Genomic DNA, 21,959 nt, shown 5'->3' with positions numbered 1-21,959 from the left:
ATAAAATAAATAAATAATGTATTAGTAAGTTAAATGCAGCATGATACAATCATCGGTTGCACGTCGGTAAGGTGATTAGTCTTGCGCTTTAGGTCTCAATATAGGCACAAATTTAAGGTTGCAGTTCAAAAAACCGTTAATATTACGTCCACCCGGCTAGGAATCGAACTCATTTTCTAAAGAATGGTAAACGAATGCGTGAACCACTACACAACGAAGCGGACTGATCTCCACTCGATTTCCTAATTCAGGATAACCTGAGAGCAGCTATTGAGTCAGAAACACTCGTCCTTGACTCTAGTTCTATTTTAAACACAGAACTGCATTTTTCATCTGCCTGGGCACATAGAAAAACGTTTATTGTGATAAATAAACTGTTTATTTTAAACCTTTTCACTATTTTCTCAATATATTTTGTGATGTTATTCGAACAATAAACAAAAAGATGTTTACAAAAATAATGAGCTACGCAGATAAAAAAACGCGTTGAAAGCATATGACATCCACTTCCAGAAAACATTTGTATGCAATACATTTATTTTTATAGTATGTAGGTTGTATGATTTTTAAACAATTATCGTATTTTTATTTGTTTTTAAATATTTATTTTTAATTTATTTTAAATTTTGAAGTAGAACACATATTAAAATATTCTTACGTGTGCTCTAATAATTTATATTGCTAGAACAAATGAGTGCCTATTCTAAGGGACTTACTTTGACAAGGTATTAAAGTTATATGGTTTTTTTATTTATAAAGTAATTCATAAAAAACATAGTATTTAAAATTATTCGTCGATAAAATAACACATATATATTATTAATGTTTTCCGATACTGAGTGGCATATCACAATTTTGGTGTTATTATGTATCGCATGTTATTGCATATCGACTCTTGGCACAATTTCATTTATGCATTGATAGGTTTATTGAAATATCTTTTAATCAATAAACAATATGTACGCATTAGCATTGAAAACCCGCTCCTATTATTTACATTATTAATTACATTTAAAATATGTTTATTGTTTTTAAAAAAAACGACATATGTATATAGATCCATACATTTTGAATGATTACTTATCAGTTTAGTAATAGGTTTAAATAGCAATGTTTGATTATGTCCAAATGCTTGCAGACTGGCTGGATTTTCTCACTAGGGAGTTGTTCATATTTAAATTTATTTCAACAGAGAGGGAAAACATTTTTGAGGATGGAATATGGAAGCCTAGGCATTTACAGGGATTATGACCTGTCATTGGCTGGTTTAAGTGGCCACTTTACCCACTGTGTAACATTCAGCTCTTTTACTTAACAAAAGTCAACAGATGGAAGAGTTGAGGAAATGTGGATGTTCAAACATGGGCAGAATGGTGAATGTTACACAGTGTGTAAAGTGGCCACTTAAACCAGCCAGTGGACAGGTCATAAGCCCTGTAAATGCCTAGGCTTCCATATTCTCTTCTCAAAAATGTTTTCCCCCTCTGTTGAAATAAATTAAAATAAGGTTTAAATAGCATTAAACTTTCATTTCCATAGTAAATAACAGAAAATTTCTCCTAAATAACAAGCTTGGATGAAAATTCTGTGTCGTATAAAAATAAATGTACATGTTGTTTGTTTGTTTTTGTTTATTTTTAACTTAAAAATTTAAAAACGTCGTAACATCATTCATTTTTCATAATATTGTACATTTAATCTTTTTAAATTTGTCCAAAATTTTGTAGACAACGGCTGGATTTAAACCACCAGGGAGTTGTAAAGAGTCATTATTATCTAAAAGAAGGGATGTCTTGACGTTTTTTATCTCTGTTGTCATATGTTTATAATTTTCGTGTACAAATATTAATCTCAATCATTTTATTTGTAAGAATTTACCGTATTTTGCGGACTAAAAGACGCACCAAAAAATTCATATATAGATTTTAAACAAAAAAATATTTTGGACAATCAGCACCCGCATCCAAATTTTTGTTTGAATTTTTAGAGCAAAAAAGTGTGTCTTATACTCTGAAAAATACGGTAGGTAATCCATATCCATACTAATATTATAATTGCAAAAGTTTGTTAGTCGGTTTGTTAATGTTTTTTTCAGGTCGCAATGGAGCAATTGATTAACGTTATTTTATCATGGAGATATCCGGAGGCTGACAAGTGCTTCAAACTTATATTCATCACAAAAAAAATATCGCTCCCTCAGAAAAATTATTATTGGAAAGATAAATTACTATTGAAAGTCGCAACAGAGCGAGCAATTGACATGATTTTTCTCATGGGTACCCGAAAACCTTGAAAGTATCACAACCTTATTTTCAACCATGAAAAAATATCGTGCTCTCGGGAAAATTAAGAAATGAAAAAAAAAAATCTAACTGGAAAAATTAAATCATATTAAAACAGAATAACCTTGCTATGTCGCTGTGTACTAATGGATCATATTTTTTGCGTATTAAATAAGAAGACCGTTAAGCAAAATAGTCTACAAAAAATATATCAATCCATTGAAAAAATTCTTATGGTTAAACGACATAAGTAATTTTTTCCTAATACCATGCGCAAGAAAAACCGTGGGATAAAGCTTGTATAATATATTTTAAGAAACAATTTGCGTTGAAATAATCAATCACAATAAACGTATTATTATTGCCAGCGGTAAAACATATTTACATTCAATTATCTACTGTATCATCTCCTTTCATAACAAGATCTTTGAGTAAAATACCTATTTTGTATTTGCTAAATTTCTCTTAAGAGACTCCTGAGCCTTAATTAATTTATTCTGGGGTTAATTAACAGCGACAAACCTCAAAATGAAACGCCGGAGGAGTATATTTCAGAAGCTTTAACATTTTGTGATTTTAAGGGAGGCAATTCAAATTTTATATTCGATGACCTGATTATAACTGATAATTTTTAATTATCGTATTTCCCTTTAGAAGAAGTTTTAGTTCGCTTGGAAGACTTATTTAAGAAATGAACAACCGCAAGACCCGATTTATATTAGTAAGCCATCGGAAATGAATAAAATGAACATATTACAACAGAGATGAAAAACATTTTAGAGAAGGTAATTTAGAAGTCTAGGCATCTATAGTTTAGTGGTCGGGACCTTTGATTCAGGTACTTAACACAAAAATGATGTGTGATTTTTCTCAAGCCTGTAGCTCAATCACAAATAACTATCGACGTGCTTAAAAACATGCTTAGCATCTGAGCGATGGCAATGAACAATAATGCACATTCTAAAGTTATCGCAGTCATAAGTCAACGCGTGTGTAATCTCTAAGTCTGTCGGTTCGTTTTTTGTTTTTCTCGTAAATAAATACAGTTCACTGGCAAAAAATCAGCGTTTTTCTATAAAAAATAATACAATATATTGCATTTGCAAAATAGTAAAGAGTATCTTACACAGAAAAGTGAAAATTAAATTACAATTACTATGAATGACGACTGCTTTTTTTGACATTTGGCTTGCCAATCAAAAGGTTAAATACAATAAAAAGTATGATATATGATAAATTTAAAGAGCAATTTTGGAATATTTTCCATATTTACACCGGTGAAATTCAAATATATAATTGCGCAGCAGGATCATATCTCGAGAAGCGTAAATATTTTGACATTTAATATGAGGTGTTCACGGATGTTCCATTGCGATCGCGAATACGATAAACAACCATGGTGAGAAATTGTCACGTCACTTATTAGCACGTCGATAGTTATTTGTGATTGAGCTACTGGGTATTCTGCAGTGTAATTTACCAAGTAATTGGGCCTCTTGGCCTGCTGTGGTGCAAAAATAATACAACTCATATTTCTTCAGGGCGCCTGGAAGAATGACTAGATAGGTGCCACCGTTTTATAACAACAATTCACGGACAGTGTATACTTGTTATGCCGTATTAAATAGATTTCATGAACTCGGCAATAATTATTCCCACGAATCTGATATATTTAGTGTAGGGTATTGTTCCTGTAGAACAAACCTTTTCAAAGATGGAGAACGGTTATTATATTTATTCATTCATGCATTTCATAATATATTTATATATACATTTTTTTGTTCACTTTGCCTAACTGTGTGAAACAGTATTTATGATTTTCTTGTTGTTTTACTGTAGAATGTTTTATTATTTAAACTTTCTACTGAATATGCTGTATAATTTTTTGGTTATTTTTTTAAATATAAATCTTGTATAATTTTTGGTTAAGCTTTTTTTCTTGGATATAAGGAAATTCATGTTTAAAAAAAAAAATATATTAAGCCAAATATGTTAATATTATAAATGTTTGTAAAAGGCAGATTTTCCGTTTATGTTTAAAAATAAAAATAAAATAAAATATATTATACTATGTTGCCTTCTCTTAGATAATATTCAATTGTATTTTATCAATTTTAATAACTCTCAGGAGGATTGAATCCAATCTTTGTTTAATAAAATTTGGACAAACTAAATTTAGTATATTTGTTTTCTTTTTTCAAAATAAAAATGCACGAAATTGGTATTTTAAGATTTTCAAGTACATTAACTTTGTAAAGAGCGATTCGTGAAAATCGTTTAACAAACGGTTGGATTAAAAATGAGGCAGTAATTACAGCATCTCATAAACAGTGAATAAAATATAATCTTACCTTTATAAATGTCATGTTTTCCTTAATTTCCGAAAATTCAACAGGACGCAGAAAGGCATGAAAAGACAAAGAAATATTATATTAGATGAGAAAATTTAAGCAAGCAGACATTTCGTGAAATAAAGGGTAGTAAATTATAATAATGGTTTACAAAATAACGTGGTTATTTTACGTAATGCTGACAGATAATAAAAAATTGAAAAAAATGACAAAATAAATGGATTTTTTTTCTCTGATATTGTATATTTTAAAGTTCGCAATTTGAGTTGGAGTTGTCGATATAACCCCGCTTTAATTGAAAAAAATTAACGTCTTTTTTAAAACAGTAACACTATTCTTTTACCGTTAAAGATTTTGTATTTTTAATTATTTTTACAATACATTGAACCAAATCATATAAAAAAAATATATTTTATTTAATTTGTAAAATAATATTTATGAAATACCAAACACCGAAAAAAATATATATTTGAAATTGGAAGACGATAAAAGGAAAGTGAAATTATTCAGATGAACTACTCAGTCTGACAAACAAACCAGTAATTTTTTTTTTTTTCAACATGATTTTTAATTTTTCTTGTTTTATTTTCACAAGTTAAGTATTAATTTTCGAATCATTATTTCTAGACATTTTTTAAAATTAATTTAGTTGAAGCTAGAAAAAACAACTGCAAATATATCAATTCATGTTTTTCGAAATGACTTTAAGTGGTGTAAAAACTAAAATTTCAAAAGTAAGAAATACAATAGTATGTAGTTTTGTCCATAAGTTACCTTAGTGGACGTTGGTCCTAATTGTAATTTCCTTCCTAGGCGAGCCTCTCCGTAAACCCAATCCTTGACTGCACGTTGAATGTCTGGCTTGTCAGGATCTAGGAGCCTAAATGCTGTGATATTTGTGCCTCCATATTTAAACTCGTCAAGATCAACACTATGTAGATCCTGAAATAAATAAAAATAATTATAAAAACCCAACTCCTTTTCTCCATACTTTCATTTTCTTAAGTGGGCCACATGCATGCGAATTAAATATCCAAACCAAATATAAAAAAGAAAAATGTAAAAACTTTACACATAAACATGAAAAAAAAACTTTCGGCAGAATGTTATACAGCGGTAAAATGATCCCCTAACTCAGTTCTTTAAAGATCATAAGCTCTGTAAATGCCTAGATTTATATTCTCACCAACTTTACCTCGGTTAAAAAAATATCTTATAATAGAAAAGCAATTAAACACAGAAGTCTACGCATTTACAGGGTTTTTGAGCTGTCATTGGCTAATTAAAGTGGCCTTATTAAACATTGTGTACCATTGACCATTTTCATGATATTTGAACATCCTGATTTATTTCATTCTGCTGCTAATTTTCATGATGTTAAAGAGCTGTACAAAGTTTTTATTTACGTGAGTGAAATTCATCTGACTGACTCATTATTTTTCCTTATAGACACTTTATTCTTGAACCGATTGGTTAAATTAACATAATTTTGAGTTTGGGTAGACCTGTGAATGCCTATTCCTTGATATTGACTTCTCAAAAATATTCTCCGTGTCTGTTGTAAAATAGAAAACAAAACAACTCCCTAGGAGGTGTAATGCGTTCCTCATAAAGTTTTTTGTATCTAAAAGACGGTAAATTTTAACCCTTCACTGCCCAATAATTCTAACTTAAACTAAAAATAAATCTTTTTGTATGTTTTTTATGTTGATTGATACTGGGATAAATAAAAAATTAACCAAAAATATTATCCTTTTTTTATGTATGTAGACAATATGCTACATCGGGCACAAAAGGTTTGAAAATACAAGAGTATAAAGAAAACAAAAAATAACGTTTTTTATGAACCACTTTTTATCTAATAATAAAAATCGCAGAAAAAAATATAACTTCAAACCTTTAAAAAAATACAAAAATCACCCTTTGAACATACGCTTAGTTTTCCTTTTAACAAAACACGTGCAACTGATTTTTCGTTTCAAATTTTATCCATCAATTTTACTTTGGTGGTGATTTTAAAAATAATTTATAAAGACCATGTATGCAATATAATACACTAGTCGCTGAGTGCTAAAAATGTTTGAAATATTTTTTTATACTCTGATGTCGGTATGTAGCAGATCATTTACATTGAGCAGTGTAGGGTTAACAGGTTTATTATTAAAGCGAAAAAACCAATAAAGTTTGATAACTTAAGGTTATCACAAAAGGCGCTGAACTTTTTTACAACCGTAAAGCAAAAGTAAAATGGTTGAAAATTTATAAAATCACAAGATATCAGTAAATTTGAAATATTTAGTAACAAATAAATATTGCAGCAAACATATAATAATAAATATTGGCCGATGAATACTGTAGGCATCTAATATCACAATGTAATAAATATGTTGTTCCGACAACATGTTTACACTTCCACAATACATCTGACAACAATGCCGGGTAGTAAAATTTCCATTCAAACGCATCCCATACAGCTAAGAAATCGGGCGAATATTTGTTATTTATGCACTCTGGGGCTTGCTTTTAGTTGCAATATTATTTAAGTGTTTCAATGGAAACTGATGTTGGAAAATGCGATCGTTGCCAAACATTAAGACGTATATTACCGCACAATATTAAGGCTGTCCAAAAACAATCTTTAGTAACTACAACCAGTCTATTACTAGTACCATTACGCTATTTGCCCTTAAGGGTAGGCATATGTGATGAAACGCCACATGCGTCTATTTTGACATTATTTTTCTTACTATTAGTGGTGGGAGTAAGCTTTTGACGTCACTGCGACCTGTAAAGATTTATTGTGATGGATCCCCGTGAATGTTTCTTGCCCTCCAAGCTCAGGTCTATAAAGAACCTAGCTACAGTGTGGAAAGCGAGAGTTTACATTTTGCTGAATCTCCCCCTCCAAACCTAGGTCTATGAAAAGCCTGGCTACTGGCTACTGGCTGGAAAGCGAGAATTTACATTTTGCTAATAATTTTCCCCCTCGAAGCCTAAATCCCTAGGGGCGAGCTCTTAAACATTTTTAGATGAAACCAAAGGTCCCTCGAAGATAAGGCTCCTTTTATGATGCAAAGCATCAAATTCACATATAATGTGTATATGAATGTGATGGTGTTTCCTCACCTGCAGTGCAGAACCTACATCTATAAGTTTCAAAAAGGTTTATTCTAGCAAGGTGTTTGTTCAATCTGCAGTGCTTTAGTGATAACCCTCACTTGATGAGGCTGAGCTTTATTAGGTCAAAAGCAAAAAAAAAACTTTGCGAGTTCCCTATCTTGACATACCTTATGCTCAATTACGACTCGGAATCAGTAAATCAATCTCAATGGAATCAAAATGCTTTCCGCAAAGTGATAATTTGAGTTTAAGTAACAGAAAAAAAAAATCAGGTAAATATGGTGTATGAGGAACGACTTTTGCGTTTTTGGCCAAAAAATCGCGTCGAAGGAGATAATTGTGAAACTGCGCCTTACCGTTATGCAAAAGCTAAGAGTTATCTTTCCATATATCTGGTCTTTTTCGATAAGTATTTTCACTCAAATTCTTCAATACGCCTAAATACTATTCCTTACCGAGTACCAGGTCTGTTGAATGGAACTGCGAGTGCATAACGCCATGATAATTAAAGAATACTGTTAACATTATTTACCTTTGAGCGACATTGGCGAAGTTTTTTGGGTTTTGGCTCAGTTGGCAAGCGCCACTCCGAAGATTGACGATTTTTTTCACGCCATATTCATACATATACGTCTCATTACCCATAACGATGTGCTGCACGGATTCTTTCTTTTAATTTTAATTTTGTTCATTATACTTGCTTCGGATTTGTACTCTTGTCTGATTTCATAATTTGGTACCTTGTCATACATTGATTTCATACACATTTGTTCAAGAGGTTGCATTTTAACCGTTTTTACTCTGCTTCTATCTTTTTTCTGCCAGTAAATCTAACCACTACGCAATGGAGTGGAATTATGCCTAAGCTATTTCCTTGTTCAAGGTTTTAAACTGAGAGCATCTGAATCAAGAACATTCGTCCAGAATTTCGGTTATATTTTACACATGAGACTGCATTTTTCACCCAATTGGACTCAAAAAATCAAAAAGAGGATATGTAAACAAGCAATTTCGATCAAAAATTCAGGAATCTAAGTTAGAACCTCAAAAAATAACATGTATAATTATACAACTTTACTACGTATATAAATCCGCTTTATTATTTACGAATTCAAGTTTTTTTTTTAAATGTCTCTTTCTCATAAAAATATTCAAAAACACATTAAGTATTACGTTATTTCCTCATATGAATAGGAAAAAAGAATAGGACACCACGTCTCATATCTATGCATACAGATATCTTCTCATGAACGCCCGCCCGTCATTCCAACTATGACATTTCCATCTTACAAGCATTTGTTGGATTCAATTACGCCATGTCCTGTCTCATGTTTCATCATTTAAATTACTTTTCATATTTGTTTTTGTAGGCCGTACTATTTTTCGTGTGTAGTATACTGTAGGGCCAGATATTTTTGATACAAATAAAATAATGCTTTCAACATTTGCCAGCATATCCGCTTCAGCATTTTTTTCTTGTTGACTAATGACCCTTCTGAATAAAAGCTGTGTTTATTCCGTGTTTTAATCCATTAAATTTTGTATTCATTGCCCACTTTGGCTATGTGCCATATATGGCCTGCTCGGATAGATGCATTGTGATATTTGCTTCGACTGCACTGGAATAAACAGTCAATCTTGTATTAAATCGCTGCAATCCCAAAGTTGCACAAATGCACTTTAAGTGGATGGTAAAGCAAAACAAAGGTCAGTTTTCAATCAAATTATTCAACTATAACCATTTGAGTGTTACCTTCTTCACCAATGTTTGATTCGAACCTTTTTTATATATTTATGCTCTCTTTACGCACTGTGTAACATTCAGTATTCAGCCTAGTTCTTCAGATAGTAGTCATCGTCATCATCATCATTCCATGTTTGCTCCCTAGTTGAAGTATATGGTGTCCACGGAGATTCTCCAGGCACCTTTGTCGGCTGCCAGTCTCTGTGCATCCTCCCAAATCAGATTCGCGTCCCGTAGTTCTGACATGAACTGCCGACAAACAGCAGTGAACGTCCAGGACCTCAAGAACCTGATGCCTTGTAAAATAGACAAGTGTGGTTAAGGCTCTTAGGAGGCATTTGTAGTACATGGCCAAGCCAACCGTATCGCCTTCGCTTAGTGACAGTTGTCACAGGAGTTTGCTGCGTCTGTTTTCTTTAACTTCATTCTGCACAAAGTCATACCACTGCACACCCAAGATTCTTCTGCGATACCTATTCTCAAAACGTAGTCTCTGCTTTGCTGTTTTGGGCTCTATTGAGGTGCCACGCTTCGCATCCATTGAGTAAAATAGGTGTTATGCAGGCTTTGTATAGGCGGCATTTGATTTTCACTGAGTAAGTATCTAATTTCCAGACAGTCTTCATACTGTTGACAGTGGCACCTGCTATTCCTAGCCACACTCCCAGTTCTTTTATAAAGTTGCTATTTAGCTACCTGAGTAGTAGTTATAAATAAGAAAATATTACATATGCTAGTATATATTTTGTCGTTTACTATTATCCAAAATTGTTTGAACTTCTTCATTAAAACGAATTATTATACTAGTTTTTATTTTCCAGTTTTAAAATATTTCCATAACCAGATTTTTTTTTTCATCAATATTTTTATAACTGTTTATAACATTTTTCTACTGTATATCTTTTTAGACTTTTTAATTTATAAATAACCGTTTAGTATAAATTTGTTTTTATAATGTTATCTTTTATTTATAATTTTACTTGCATGTATGTATATTGTTGTATTTGCAACTTACATGTATAAGGTATTGAGTGCCGTTTATTTAAATAAAATAAAAATTAAGACATCCATTTTTCTCCTTGAACTATTTCACCCTCTAGTCATCGCCTTAAAACACTTTTCCGTGTTTATACTTCTTTTTACTACAGTTAATTTAATCAAAAATATTTTGCGTATTTCCAAATATTTGTAGACAGGCTGGCATAGTAGGTGAATTAATTTAGCGGGATGAACCTCACCAACGTCGGTTTCTATTTCTTCATATTTTTCTTTCGTTTTCTTTTTCTTTTTCGTAGTTAACGGATCATGTTCCTTTATTTTACAAAATTCAACAAATGGGTGAGTTGAAAAATGTTAATTTTTCATATAGGCAAAATGGTGAATATTACACAATGTGCACAGAGGCCACTTGCAATTTACGAGCCTTGTAATTGCCAAGACTTCCATATTCACTTCTCAATATTGTTTTTCTTGTATGTTGCAATAAATTAAAATACTTAAACGTTTGTCGCACATTTTTTTATCGAAACTTTTATACCTGTAGAATTAATATTCAAAAAAAACATTTTGTTTTACGTTTATTTATCTATCTATTTATATTTTTGCATTGTTTGTATTATTTTTTTATATAACATAATGTTCCCGCACTGGAGTGTCCCGTGCCAAGGGAAACATTTTATAAAATGAAGCATGCTTTAAATTAGTTGCTTAAAAAAGATACCATAATAATATTTTTAAAAAAAACGTAATTAATCTAATTTACCTCATTATCATTGACATAATAAACAATATAAATTAAAATATTCATAAAAAACATAACCAATTTATAAAGACCAAATTTCAAAAACAGTTCACACATTTTACCTATTTGGCTTGATCTTAGAAATGCATCAATCAACATCATTATCCAAATTTTAAATTCATTTAATCATTAAACAATTTATTAATTCAATTTAGTTGTTTATTTTTGCCAAGTAACAAAATAAAGATTTATTATTTTCATTATCTTTTGTTACTAATTTCGTAACGTGGTTTAAATTTTCCACATAAATAATTGTTCTTATTCCTCTGAATCTTGGTCAAATTGATTAAAGCTCTCAAAGAGAATTCTATTGGCTCTTTTATTTAGTCAACCAATTTTGTAGGAAACCGTTTCTTTGTAACCTTTTCCTTAATGACTGCTGCCAACAATTTTCTTGGTCAATTAAAATAGATGATGCATTTATTTAATTTGTTGTATCAATAGAGAAGTAAAAAACAACAAAAAAGATCAAAATAAGTGTGCTTGCTCACAGATGTTTTAAATATGACAAAAAAATAGTTCAATTGATATTTTGGGGTTCTAAATCATCACAAAATATCTTACAAAAAATAACACTTGATATCAAGTTCGATTACGATTTTGACCATGGCATGTTTTTGGTGAAATACTATTTTTATCATCATTTCTCCATCCATGTCCAGTAATGCATCGAGCACTGCACCGGCGCTCAATTTGCAACCTTTAATTTTTTTCCTTACTTTTCTAACCTATGTGTTTATCTCTATGTTATTTTTTCAAGCAGCTTGTTAACAATTGTGGTTTTCAAACAAAAAAGAAAAATGCCCTCTCTGACTTTTCTGCTTGCAAGCGTATTCCCGAATTTTTTCAGTAGTTAATAATTGCGGATACTGATTCAAGGCTTACCTGGATTATGACATTAGAGCAATTATTTTTTTACATACAACAGTTATCTTAGAATGTTAGTACGTTCATAATAATTATATTTTTTATATTTTTTATATTTTTTAAAGGAAGTATTTTAAAACTATCAAAAACTCCTACGTATCTGCGAGAAAGTGAGAGACAATGTTTAAATACCTATTTATCAAACTTTTTTGCCACAACCTATCCTCTTAAATGAAAAATGTTTTTAGAATTTTTTTTAAGTATCGCAGAACATACGAGATTGGCCAGCAGAGGGCGCTGCAAAATCATTATAAACGAAGAACGCTAGAAAGATCGTTCTATTCCACACCGACAGCCTCTAAACTTATTTCTTTTGCAAATTCAGTGAAAAACAAGTTTTACGTAAGTTGTCTCACAAGTCGTTCTGAATTATTAGTTTTTAAATAAACAAACCAGCAACGTGATATCTGACAGAAAATGGCCCATTTAACACATGGCTTGGTAAAGTTAGGGTGGATTGAGAATAATTATAATCTTTTTATTTGTTTAAAATTTATTCAGCGGCTAGTTTCATGTAAAAAAACTTGCAAACGGCAATCGAGTAATGATAAGTCAGCCTCTTGGTGTATAGGTATTGCGCTTTCCTGGCTTCTAATATTTCATAGTCTATGGACTGACATCTAATTAAGTTAGTCTGATAACCTTACTTTTATTTTATTTTTGCACCACAACAGGCCAAGAGGCCCAATAACAGTGGTGAATTACGTCACAGAACACCCAGGCTGAGAAAAATCACATTTTAATTTTTGTGATCTCACCGGGAATCGAACCCGGAACCTTCCATGCGTGAGTCGAGCGTCTTGACTACTACACTACGGAAGCCGCCATGAAATCTAATAAATAATAGTGTGTGTATCTAATAAATAAACACAAAAATAAATAAATGTGATCAGTTTTAATTCAACAATGTTTTGAGTATGTCCAAATAATTGAACTGGCTGGATTTTCCCCCTAAGGAGTTGTTCATATTTAAATTTATTGTAACGGAAAGGAAAAACATTTTTAAGAAGGTAATATGGGCGTCTAGGCATTTACAGGGCTTATGCCATGTAATCACGTAGGTGAGATTCATTCGGCTAAACCAATTCACCTACTAGGCAACGCCTGAAAACAATTATCCAATTTTTCTTTACTTCTCCTCTTACCAGGTAGTTAATTCAACAATGTTTTGTCTATGTCCAAATGCTTGCAGACTGGCTGGATTTTCTCCCTTAAGCGTTCATATTTTAATTTGTTGCAACAGAGAGGGAAAACATTTTGAGAAGGGAATAATGATGAATGTTACACAGTGTGTAAAGTGGCCACTTATCCAGCCAATGACAGGTCATAAGCCCTTTAAAGACCTAGACTTTCCATATTCCCTTCTCAAAAATGTTTTCCCTTTCTATTACAACAAATTTAAAGTTTTAATCCGCACTACGTTATTTTACCATTCCGTATGGAATTTGCCATGGTGTGAAATGTGAAATGGGAAAATCACACAGTGAACACGTGATGTGCACGTGTACAGCAGCCACCAGGCCGGAAACCATTCCGTAAACGTATTTTAATCGCATTAATCGTAACCTACATTATTATAAATAACTGTAATGAAATACTATTGAATCGGGATAATCTAATACCAGAATGTATCCTACTAACTGATAATGACTATATGTTGTTTTATTTTTTTACTTTAAGGGATCTTACCAGAGAAGTGATGAGGTAGCTGTGGTAATCCGACATCATCCCTATTTGTTGTGCTTGCTTCAGTACGTCGTATATCCTTTCCGTTGTGCAATCCAGGACTATGTGGGACTCCGCCGAGTTCTTGATCTGCTTCAGAAGAGGTCTAAAAATAAAAAAATATTCATAAATAGGGACAAGGTGCCAACAGAGACTCAGGTGCGTACAGTGAATAAAAATATATGATCTTCAACTGCGTCCTGCTAACACTAAGAATGTCTCGTAGGGCAAACACGTCGCAAGTAGTCGGCTGGGAGCTAAGGCAACGCGTACAAATAGTCTGTCCATTATATTTATTTATTCATTTTCGTGTTCCTAAACAAAATTTTAAAGCTAAGGTATTTTTGTTTCTTGTCTGATTTGCACGTAACATTTTGACATGTTATTGATAAAGAAATAAACAACGTGTATTCTAGTTACATTTACCAGTATGAACAAAATAACTTATTTGTGTTTGTTTGATTAGAAAATCTAAATGGTCGCATAGGGTGCAGTGAATCATACATCCGAAGTATACAGTGAATCAAGATCCACTGTGTATCTAAGCTGTTAGAAGTATTTTTAATAATGTTTGAGTATGTCTAAATGTTTACAGACTGTCTGGATTTCCTCCCGAGGGAGTTGTTCATATTAAAATTAATTTCAACAAAGAGGGAAAATATTTTTGAGAAGGCAATATGGAAGTCTAGGCAATTACAGGGCTTATGACCTGTCGTTGGATGGTTTAATTTCAGTGCTGCAGAGCAGCGTTTATTTAATAATTAAAAAAAAAAAAAAAGAATTTGTTACCCACTAAATCTAAAGACTATTCGGTGGAAAACAATTTTTTTAATTTTTTTTTTTTTATGACAGGTTTAAATTACATTTATTTAATTTGTATTTTACAGATTTATTTATAAACTGGCACTATAAAGTATCAAGAAGATATTTCTTCAGTTCTTTTTTTTTCATTTGAAGATTTTTCATGTTGATGATGGTTTGTGGGAGATCATTGAACAATCTTGGAACAACGCAATTTAAAGTTCGCTCTCCGAAGTAATTTGTAATTCGGGGAACAGACAGGGAGCCCTTAGTTTTTAATCTAGTGTTGTGAATGTGGGAAACTCTTTTTTTATATTCCGGATCAACAAAGTGATCTACAATCAATTTGTAGTCACAAAGTTGTTTCACCGGCAGGACATAAGTGGCCACTTTTCACACTGTGTAACATTCACCATTCTGCCCATGTTTGAACATCCACACAGCTCATAACCCCTGTAAATGCCTAGACTTCCATATTCCCTTCTCAAAAATGTTTTCCCTCTCTGTTAAAATAAATTAAAGTATTTTTAATGCTGTCCGCATATTAAAGTCTTTTTACATATTAATTTACTTGGTAGATGGCTTGTATAATTGGAAATATGACCACATATCTGATTATCGTAGGCAACTGAGATGGCTCAAAATTAGACAGCGGAGAGACTATCACTCCCTCTCACTTCTGTTCAATGTACTTCATAGTCCTAACGCTCCTATATACCTGTGTGAAAAAATTCAACGCTTATCAGTTCATGGTTTACCTTTTCGTTCTTATTCTCAAGGCACTCTCTTAATACCCATACACAATTCCTCTTTCATCTCTAACTCATATAGTGTCCATGCGGCTCGACTCTGGAATCATCTCCCATCCACCATCAAAGATGTTACTACATTATCTCTGTTTAAATCACACAGAAACATCTCCTTTCTCTTCCTTAATCTCTCCTCCTTTCCTTTTTCCTTTTTTCTCTTTTTTTCCTTTTTCCCATTGAGTAATAGTTTTGATTTGAGGTAATTTATAAACAAATACGTTTATTTCTATTTTTAACTTTTTAATCTTTTTTTTTCTCTATTGAATATGTTCTGTAACTTGAATTATAAAAATAAAACTTTTATTTTATTGGTTGGTTGGAAGAAATTGCCCTTTGGCAATAAGCCCGCCAATGTACAAATAACATTATGTACAAAAAGTTTAATAAATATAATAAAGGTAAAACTATCAGAAAAATAGCACGTGAATGCGCAAAAAAAAACGATTACAAAGGAAGAAAACTAAGAAATAGAATATGTAATTCGATTCATGATCCATTGCTCTCAACTAATAGTACACAGTGAATCATTAAACATTTAATTAATTAAACCAACGTAGATCTTTACATCGTTTATAAATCTAAAAAAATGCAATTCTGTCTGAAAATATGATGATAATTAAGACACAGAGATACCAAATTTTATCTTTTAAGTTAAAATCATTACAAAAATACATCTCTTCATTAAAAAGATAATCCAATGTCGGCACTCTGACCCTGCATTAAAGCTCCTTTTTTTATTTTTTACAAATGCGATATTTTATTTCATGCTCTGTTCACCATTTGTATCCCGTTTATATATATTATATTCAAATAGTCACAAAATATAAAAATAAACTACTCCTAATACATTTCTTTATTTCAATTGTAATCAAAAATTTATATTTGTTCTTAAGATTTAAAAACTCACTTAACATTTTCAGACCTAAACTGATTTGTATAAATGTTAAAAATATTGGGTATTCTGTATTTCCTAAAAAAATCGTCATAATTGTTGAAACTTTTTATAATTCAGTGATTATTTAATTTTTAATGAAAAAATATATAAAATTGATGGCTTAGTTTATTTTGTTTTGTTTTTTAAATATAATTCATTGTATCTCCCGCAAGCGTCAATAAATCATAAGTGTAAAATGCAATTAACCAATTAGTTAATTCAAATCAACAAATGAATAAGCACAAATCTATTGCCTAGATGTTTTGTACTCACAATATTTTTAATATCCATCGGAATCAATTTAAGTCTGAAAAGGTTAAAAGTTATTTAATAATATCTTCAGAACTAAAATAAAGTTTTGATTGTATTTTTCATTATTTTCACTGCTTTATATTGTTTAAGTAGAAGTTTCCGATAGCTGTTTTTATCCTTAAAACATCAAAAAAATAATAAACATATATGTTCATAACTTTATCTATGAAATATTATATTTTCACTTTTTTATTTTATATACTAATGTCTGGGCACCAGATGAAAAACTATTAGTGCATATTTTATCAGAAGGAATATTGTTTAATATTCAAGTCTTATTATATAAAATTATATTGCATAAAAATTTGTAGTTTTCTTGAACAAACACCATTCATAAAAAAAAACATTTAAATTTAACAAAAACATATTTTTCTAAATTTTGTTAAAATACTTAAAGATTTTTCTTTTCTTTAATTACTTTAGGTAACTTATTGTAAAAATTATAATGTCTGTTTGATCAGTTTTGATGCTTTATTTTACTTCTTGTTGGTAATTTTATCTTTTTTATCCCTATTTTCATATTTATTATTTATTTATTTATTTATTTATTTATTTACAGACAAAGTCCATTATAAACATTACAATTAAAAGAAATTTTTACAAAGGAATAAAAAAATATAAGGAACAGAAATAAGCAGCAAAGACAGATGATAGATTTTTTAGATTAAGTAAAAAGCATAGGCTAACTATACAGATTCTTTAGCTGATTTGTAAAGAAAGACATCCTTACACCATAATAATCAAGATCTTGATGATCGTTCACCCGCCTGATCATTCTGGGCAAAGGCGACTGTGCACCATAATTGGTCCTGTAGTGACCGAGGAAAAGCATTTCATTATTTCTTAGTCTACGGGTGGGAACGTTAAAAAGAATCTTTTGCAAAATTTCAGGGGCATCAATGAGACAGTTCATAATTTTATACATGCAGATTATATCTGCAATGCATCTGCGTTTTTCAAGACTTGATATGCTTAAAAACCTCTCCATATCAGAATATGAATAGTCTCCTCTTTCCAATCCCATCTTCCATGCAATTTTTCTTATAAAACGATGTTGAACTGATTCAAGGCGCTTGATATGAACAGCATAATGAGGGGACCAGATTACAGATGCATATTCAAGAATAGGGCGAACTAAAGAGCAATAAAGTGTTTTAAGTGTAAGCATACTTTGGAAATCAGACGTAGTTCTATTAATAAAGCCTAAAATTTTTAAGGATCTGTTTACTATATTATCAAAGTGTTCCAGAAAAGTTAGTTTATTATCTAGGATCACTCCAAGATCTCTTATAGAGGTGACAATCGAAAGAACTTGGCCATTAAGTTTATAATCAAAAATAAAAGGATGTTTACATTTATGGTATGAAATAATTTTGCATTTATCGATGTTAAGTTCCATGTTATTAGTTTTGCACCAAGTATGAAATGCATTTATGTCTTCTTGGAGTCTGACACAGTCATCAATATTTTTAATTAGCTTAAGTATCTTGTTATCGTCAGCAAAAAGCCAGAATTTTGTAAAAGAAAAAACATTAGCAGCATCATTAACAAACAGATTAAATAGAAGAGGGGCCAAGTGGGCACCCTGTGGTACACCAGAAGTTACTAGGAAGCTATTTGATATGAAGTTATTGATTTTTACACTTTGTTTTCTATGTGAGAGGTAGGATTTTAAAAACGATAAAAAGGGATCTCTAATGCCTACAGCACGAAGTTTAGCACATAAAATGTTGTGATCAACTTTGTCAAAGGCCTTGGAGAAGTCTGTATACAGTACATCAGCTTGAAGATTATTCTCGAACGCTGTAAAAATAGTATCAGTAAAAGAAAGCAAATTGGTCGTCGTTGATTTGGCTGTCCTAAATCCATGCTGCTCCTCAATCAGCACATTTTTAAATATAGGTGTTATTTTTTTTGTAATAATTGATTCGAATAGTTTAGGTACAGGAGATATCATTGAAATGGGTCTATAGTTAGTTACGTTAGATTTATCACCAGATTTGAATATCGGTCTTATTATAGAAATTTTCCAAATATCAGGAAATACACTCGTTGAAAAAAAAATTAATTGTATATTTTGTTTGATTAATATTAATATTTAATTAATTCACCATTCTGTAATATTTTGTGATTTTCATATCATTATTAATATAGATATCTAAAGTAGACATTTTTTTATGTTATTTATAAATATGCATGAATGTTTTCTAACATTAAAATTGTTAAAATATCAAACAAAATGTAAAATTCACAAACATGAAATTTGTAAAAACTGTTTCGGACTCATTCAATTACATAACGAGAATGAGCTTAATAGTTCAAAGTTTATACGAGCATTTGATTTCATTGCATTATCTGGCCAAATTAAAAATCATAAGATTTTTCAAATAAATATTTTTCATTAAAAGATATTAAAAGCTGTAAAAATAAATACATTAAATCCTTCAGGATTTTCATTTAATACTTTGACGACGGCATAAAATAACCCTGTGTCAAAATTGTATGGAGTGAATTAATTAATTAAAATTTCAAACTAAAAGCTCATAACAATACATCAAACTTTGACTATCAAACCATTATTCCATCAAAATTATTATCTCCCAAACAAAATATAAATATAAAAACTTTGGTGTAAAATTACATTATGAAACTTGGCAAATAAAATTATACTCACATATTATCCATCATGTTGAATTATTTATGTATTCTAATCCATCATTTATTAATACGAGATTCATTTAAATTTTTAAAAAGGGAGAAAAAAGAAAAGACGTAACGGTAATGTTTTTACTCTATAAAATTGGCGAAAATATGAACGCAAACAGAAAATATTATTTTTAATCAAATTATTTCTAAATCTATTTATTTTTTGTAACGAACTCCTTTAATTTATACAAAATTCTAACTACCGCAGATGTTTAATATAAATACTTGATTGTTATTATTATTAGCGAATAAGGTACATTTTTGGTCTTAGGAAATATGACCACATTTCTGACTATCGGAGGCAACTAAAATGGCTCAAAATTAGACTGCGGAGAGTTTCGCTCCGACTCACTTTTGTTTAATGTACTTCATCGTCCTAACGCTCCTATATACCAGCGTGAAAAATTTCAACGCTTACCAGTTCATGGTTTGGCTCTTTGTTCTTATTCTCAAGTCTCTCTTAATACCCATCCAGAATTCCTTTTTCTTACCTAACTTATATAGTGTCCATGCGCTTGACTGTGGAATCATCTCCCATCCACCATCAAAGATGTCACTACAGTATCTCTGTTTAAATTACGCCTGAACAAACATCTGTATTCTCTTTTTTAATCTCTTTTCCTTTTCCTTTTCCCCTTTTTTCTCTTTTACCATTGAGTAGTAGTTTTGATTTAAGGTAATTTATAAACAAATACGTGTATTTCTATGTTTATATATCTTTAGATTTTAATATTTATTTTCTACTGAATATGCTCATTAACCTAAATTATTTAAAAAAAACTTATTATTTTATTGGTTGGTTGGAATAAATTTCCATTTGGAAATAAGCTCGCCAATGTACAAATAACATATGTACACAAAGTTAAATAAACAAATAATCCAAATTTTAGTAATCCAATTGAAGCGTAAAAGTATTACGGTCATTTTCGTTACAAGAAAAGTAAGATGATGAGCCTTACGCTTCATATGAATCTCCATATAAAGCTTGCCCCCATCGTACCGCACAACGCACCCGGGGGCTTAAGTTTCTTTCGCAGTGTCCACATACAATGAAAAATTGCTAGTTGGTGAACAAATAAGCTGCCCAAAAGAGCTCTCCGTAATCAGGTAGCCTTGGCAGCTTTGTGCTCAAAAAAGGAAATCCAGAATTATATGTTTAAAGAGGGAGGTGATTGAATTAAGAAATATTAAAAAAATAAATAAAAGCGTTGAAATTATTATTTGAAACCATCAGATGTAAATATCCAACAGGACTAATAAAAGGGTTTCAAATTGAAGCAAGAAGATCCATTTGACGTTTATAGAATGAAGAGAGGGAAAAGAAAAATACCACATCGCACCTTTAGGACGAAAACGACATAACTCAAAAAATCATTTGTTTTGAAAAAATGCAAAAGAAGAATGTACGTTGTAACACTTTCGTATTCTTTCGTTGATTAATTCGTAGTTTTTTAAGAAGTTACCAAATTTTTAGTTAAAAATTATACCAAAGACTATTTTAGCAATGAATCTATGAAAGAAAAGCGTGATAAACATTATTAGAAATTATTAGATTGAAAACCAAAAAAAAGCACTTTGATAAATAAGATAATGACATATATTTTATGAGGTCGGATCAGGTCACCAAATATATATTTTTATTTATTCACGAAATGACGTACATAAATAAAGAAGAGCTTTCAGAGAATCACTTTATTGTATAAAATCATAATTTAAAATCCCTGTTTGCACTTGTACATAACATTGAAATTTGTTTACTCTCCCACCATTCTGACGATGTCGGTCAAAATCCGGTCACTGGTAAAAAATTATAAATAAAAGTGGAATAAAACTATAAACGTATTTTTATTGTTATAATAACTGACGTAAATTTAAATAAATCAATAAGATTATCGATAATTTAAAAAATAAAATGACATAAACTTAAATAAGTCATTAAGATAATCGGTAAGTCAGAATGAAACAAAAACAAAGCTATAATGATCGTTTTAAAATTTAAAAAAAAAAGTAAACATGTCATTTGTATCGGAATAAAATCGACTCAACCAGCTTTCGGTCACTATAATATGTTTGTCTGCGTTGCGTCCTTCACACTGCAATGTAAACACAACACTAATTGCGTCGTTTCCGTACTGACACGGAATCATAATTCTTTGAGCAATAAAAATACCAATGTTACGGTGTTGTCCTATCCAGACCCAAATATTACGTTTTTTTTAAATACAGAAAGATAGATAATGTTCATTGAAGTCGTTTAATGATTTTTTCTCGTTTTTATCTTTTTTTGAGTAAAGTCGTTTTTGTCCAAAAAGTGCGACATGATGTGTTCAAAAAATTGAAAAGAATATCTGCAGCAACACGGAGAAAAAACATCAATATCAAAAACATTTTGTTTAGTTCAATGATCAGGGATAGCTCATGGAGGCTAAGCGCTGACAGATGAGGAG

The 21,959-nt window shown here is 30.8% G+C and overlaps 1 protein-coding gene across 5 annotated transcripts in view; it reads right to left on the bottom strand.

Annotated features, from left to right (window-relative positions):
* Positions 1–21,959, bottom strand: part of KaiR1D (Kainate-type ionotropic glutamate receptor subunit 1D) — a 174,833-nt gene that overhangs the window by 52,468 nt on the left and 100,406 nt on the right. For all 5 annotated transcript variants that reach the window (XM_088231274.1, XM_088231271.1, XM_088231273.1 and 2 more), the window contains exons 3-5: positions 13,915–14,056; positions 5,408–5,575; positions 4,634–4,654 (exon numbers count right to left, since the gene is read on the bottom strand). In XM_088231274.1, the coding sequence (XP_088087400.1) occupies positions 4,634–4,654; positions 5,408–5,575; positions 13,915–14,056 (331 nt within the window). The remainder of the gene's footprint in view (positions 1–4,633; positions 4,655–5,407; positions 5,576–13,914; positions 14,057–21,959) is intronic.

Source organism: Micrasema longulum, unplaced genomic scaffold, assembly GCF_059751315.1.
Source record: "Micrasema longulum isolate JH-2025_06_02 unplaced genomic scaffold, ASM5975131v1 h1tg000866l, whole genome shotgun sequence".
NCBI lineage: Eukaryota > Metazoa > Arthropoda > Insecta > Trichoptera > Brachycentridae > Micrasema > Micrasema longulum.
Note: the sequence above shows the minus strand (reverse complement) of the source record. Positions and strands in the feature narration are given on the sequence as shown.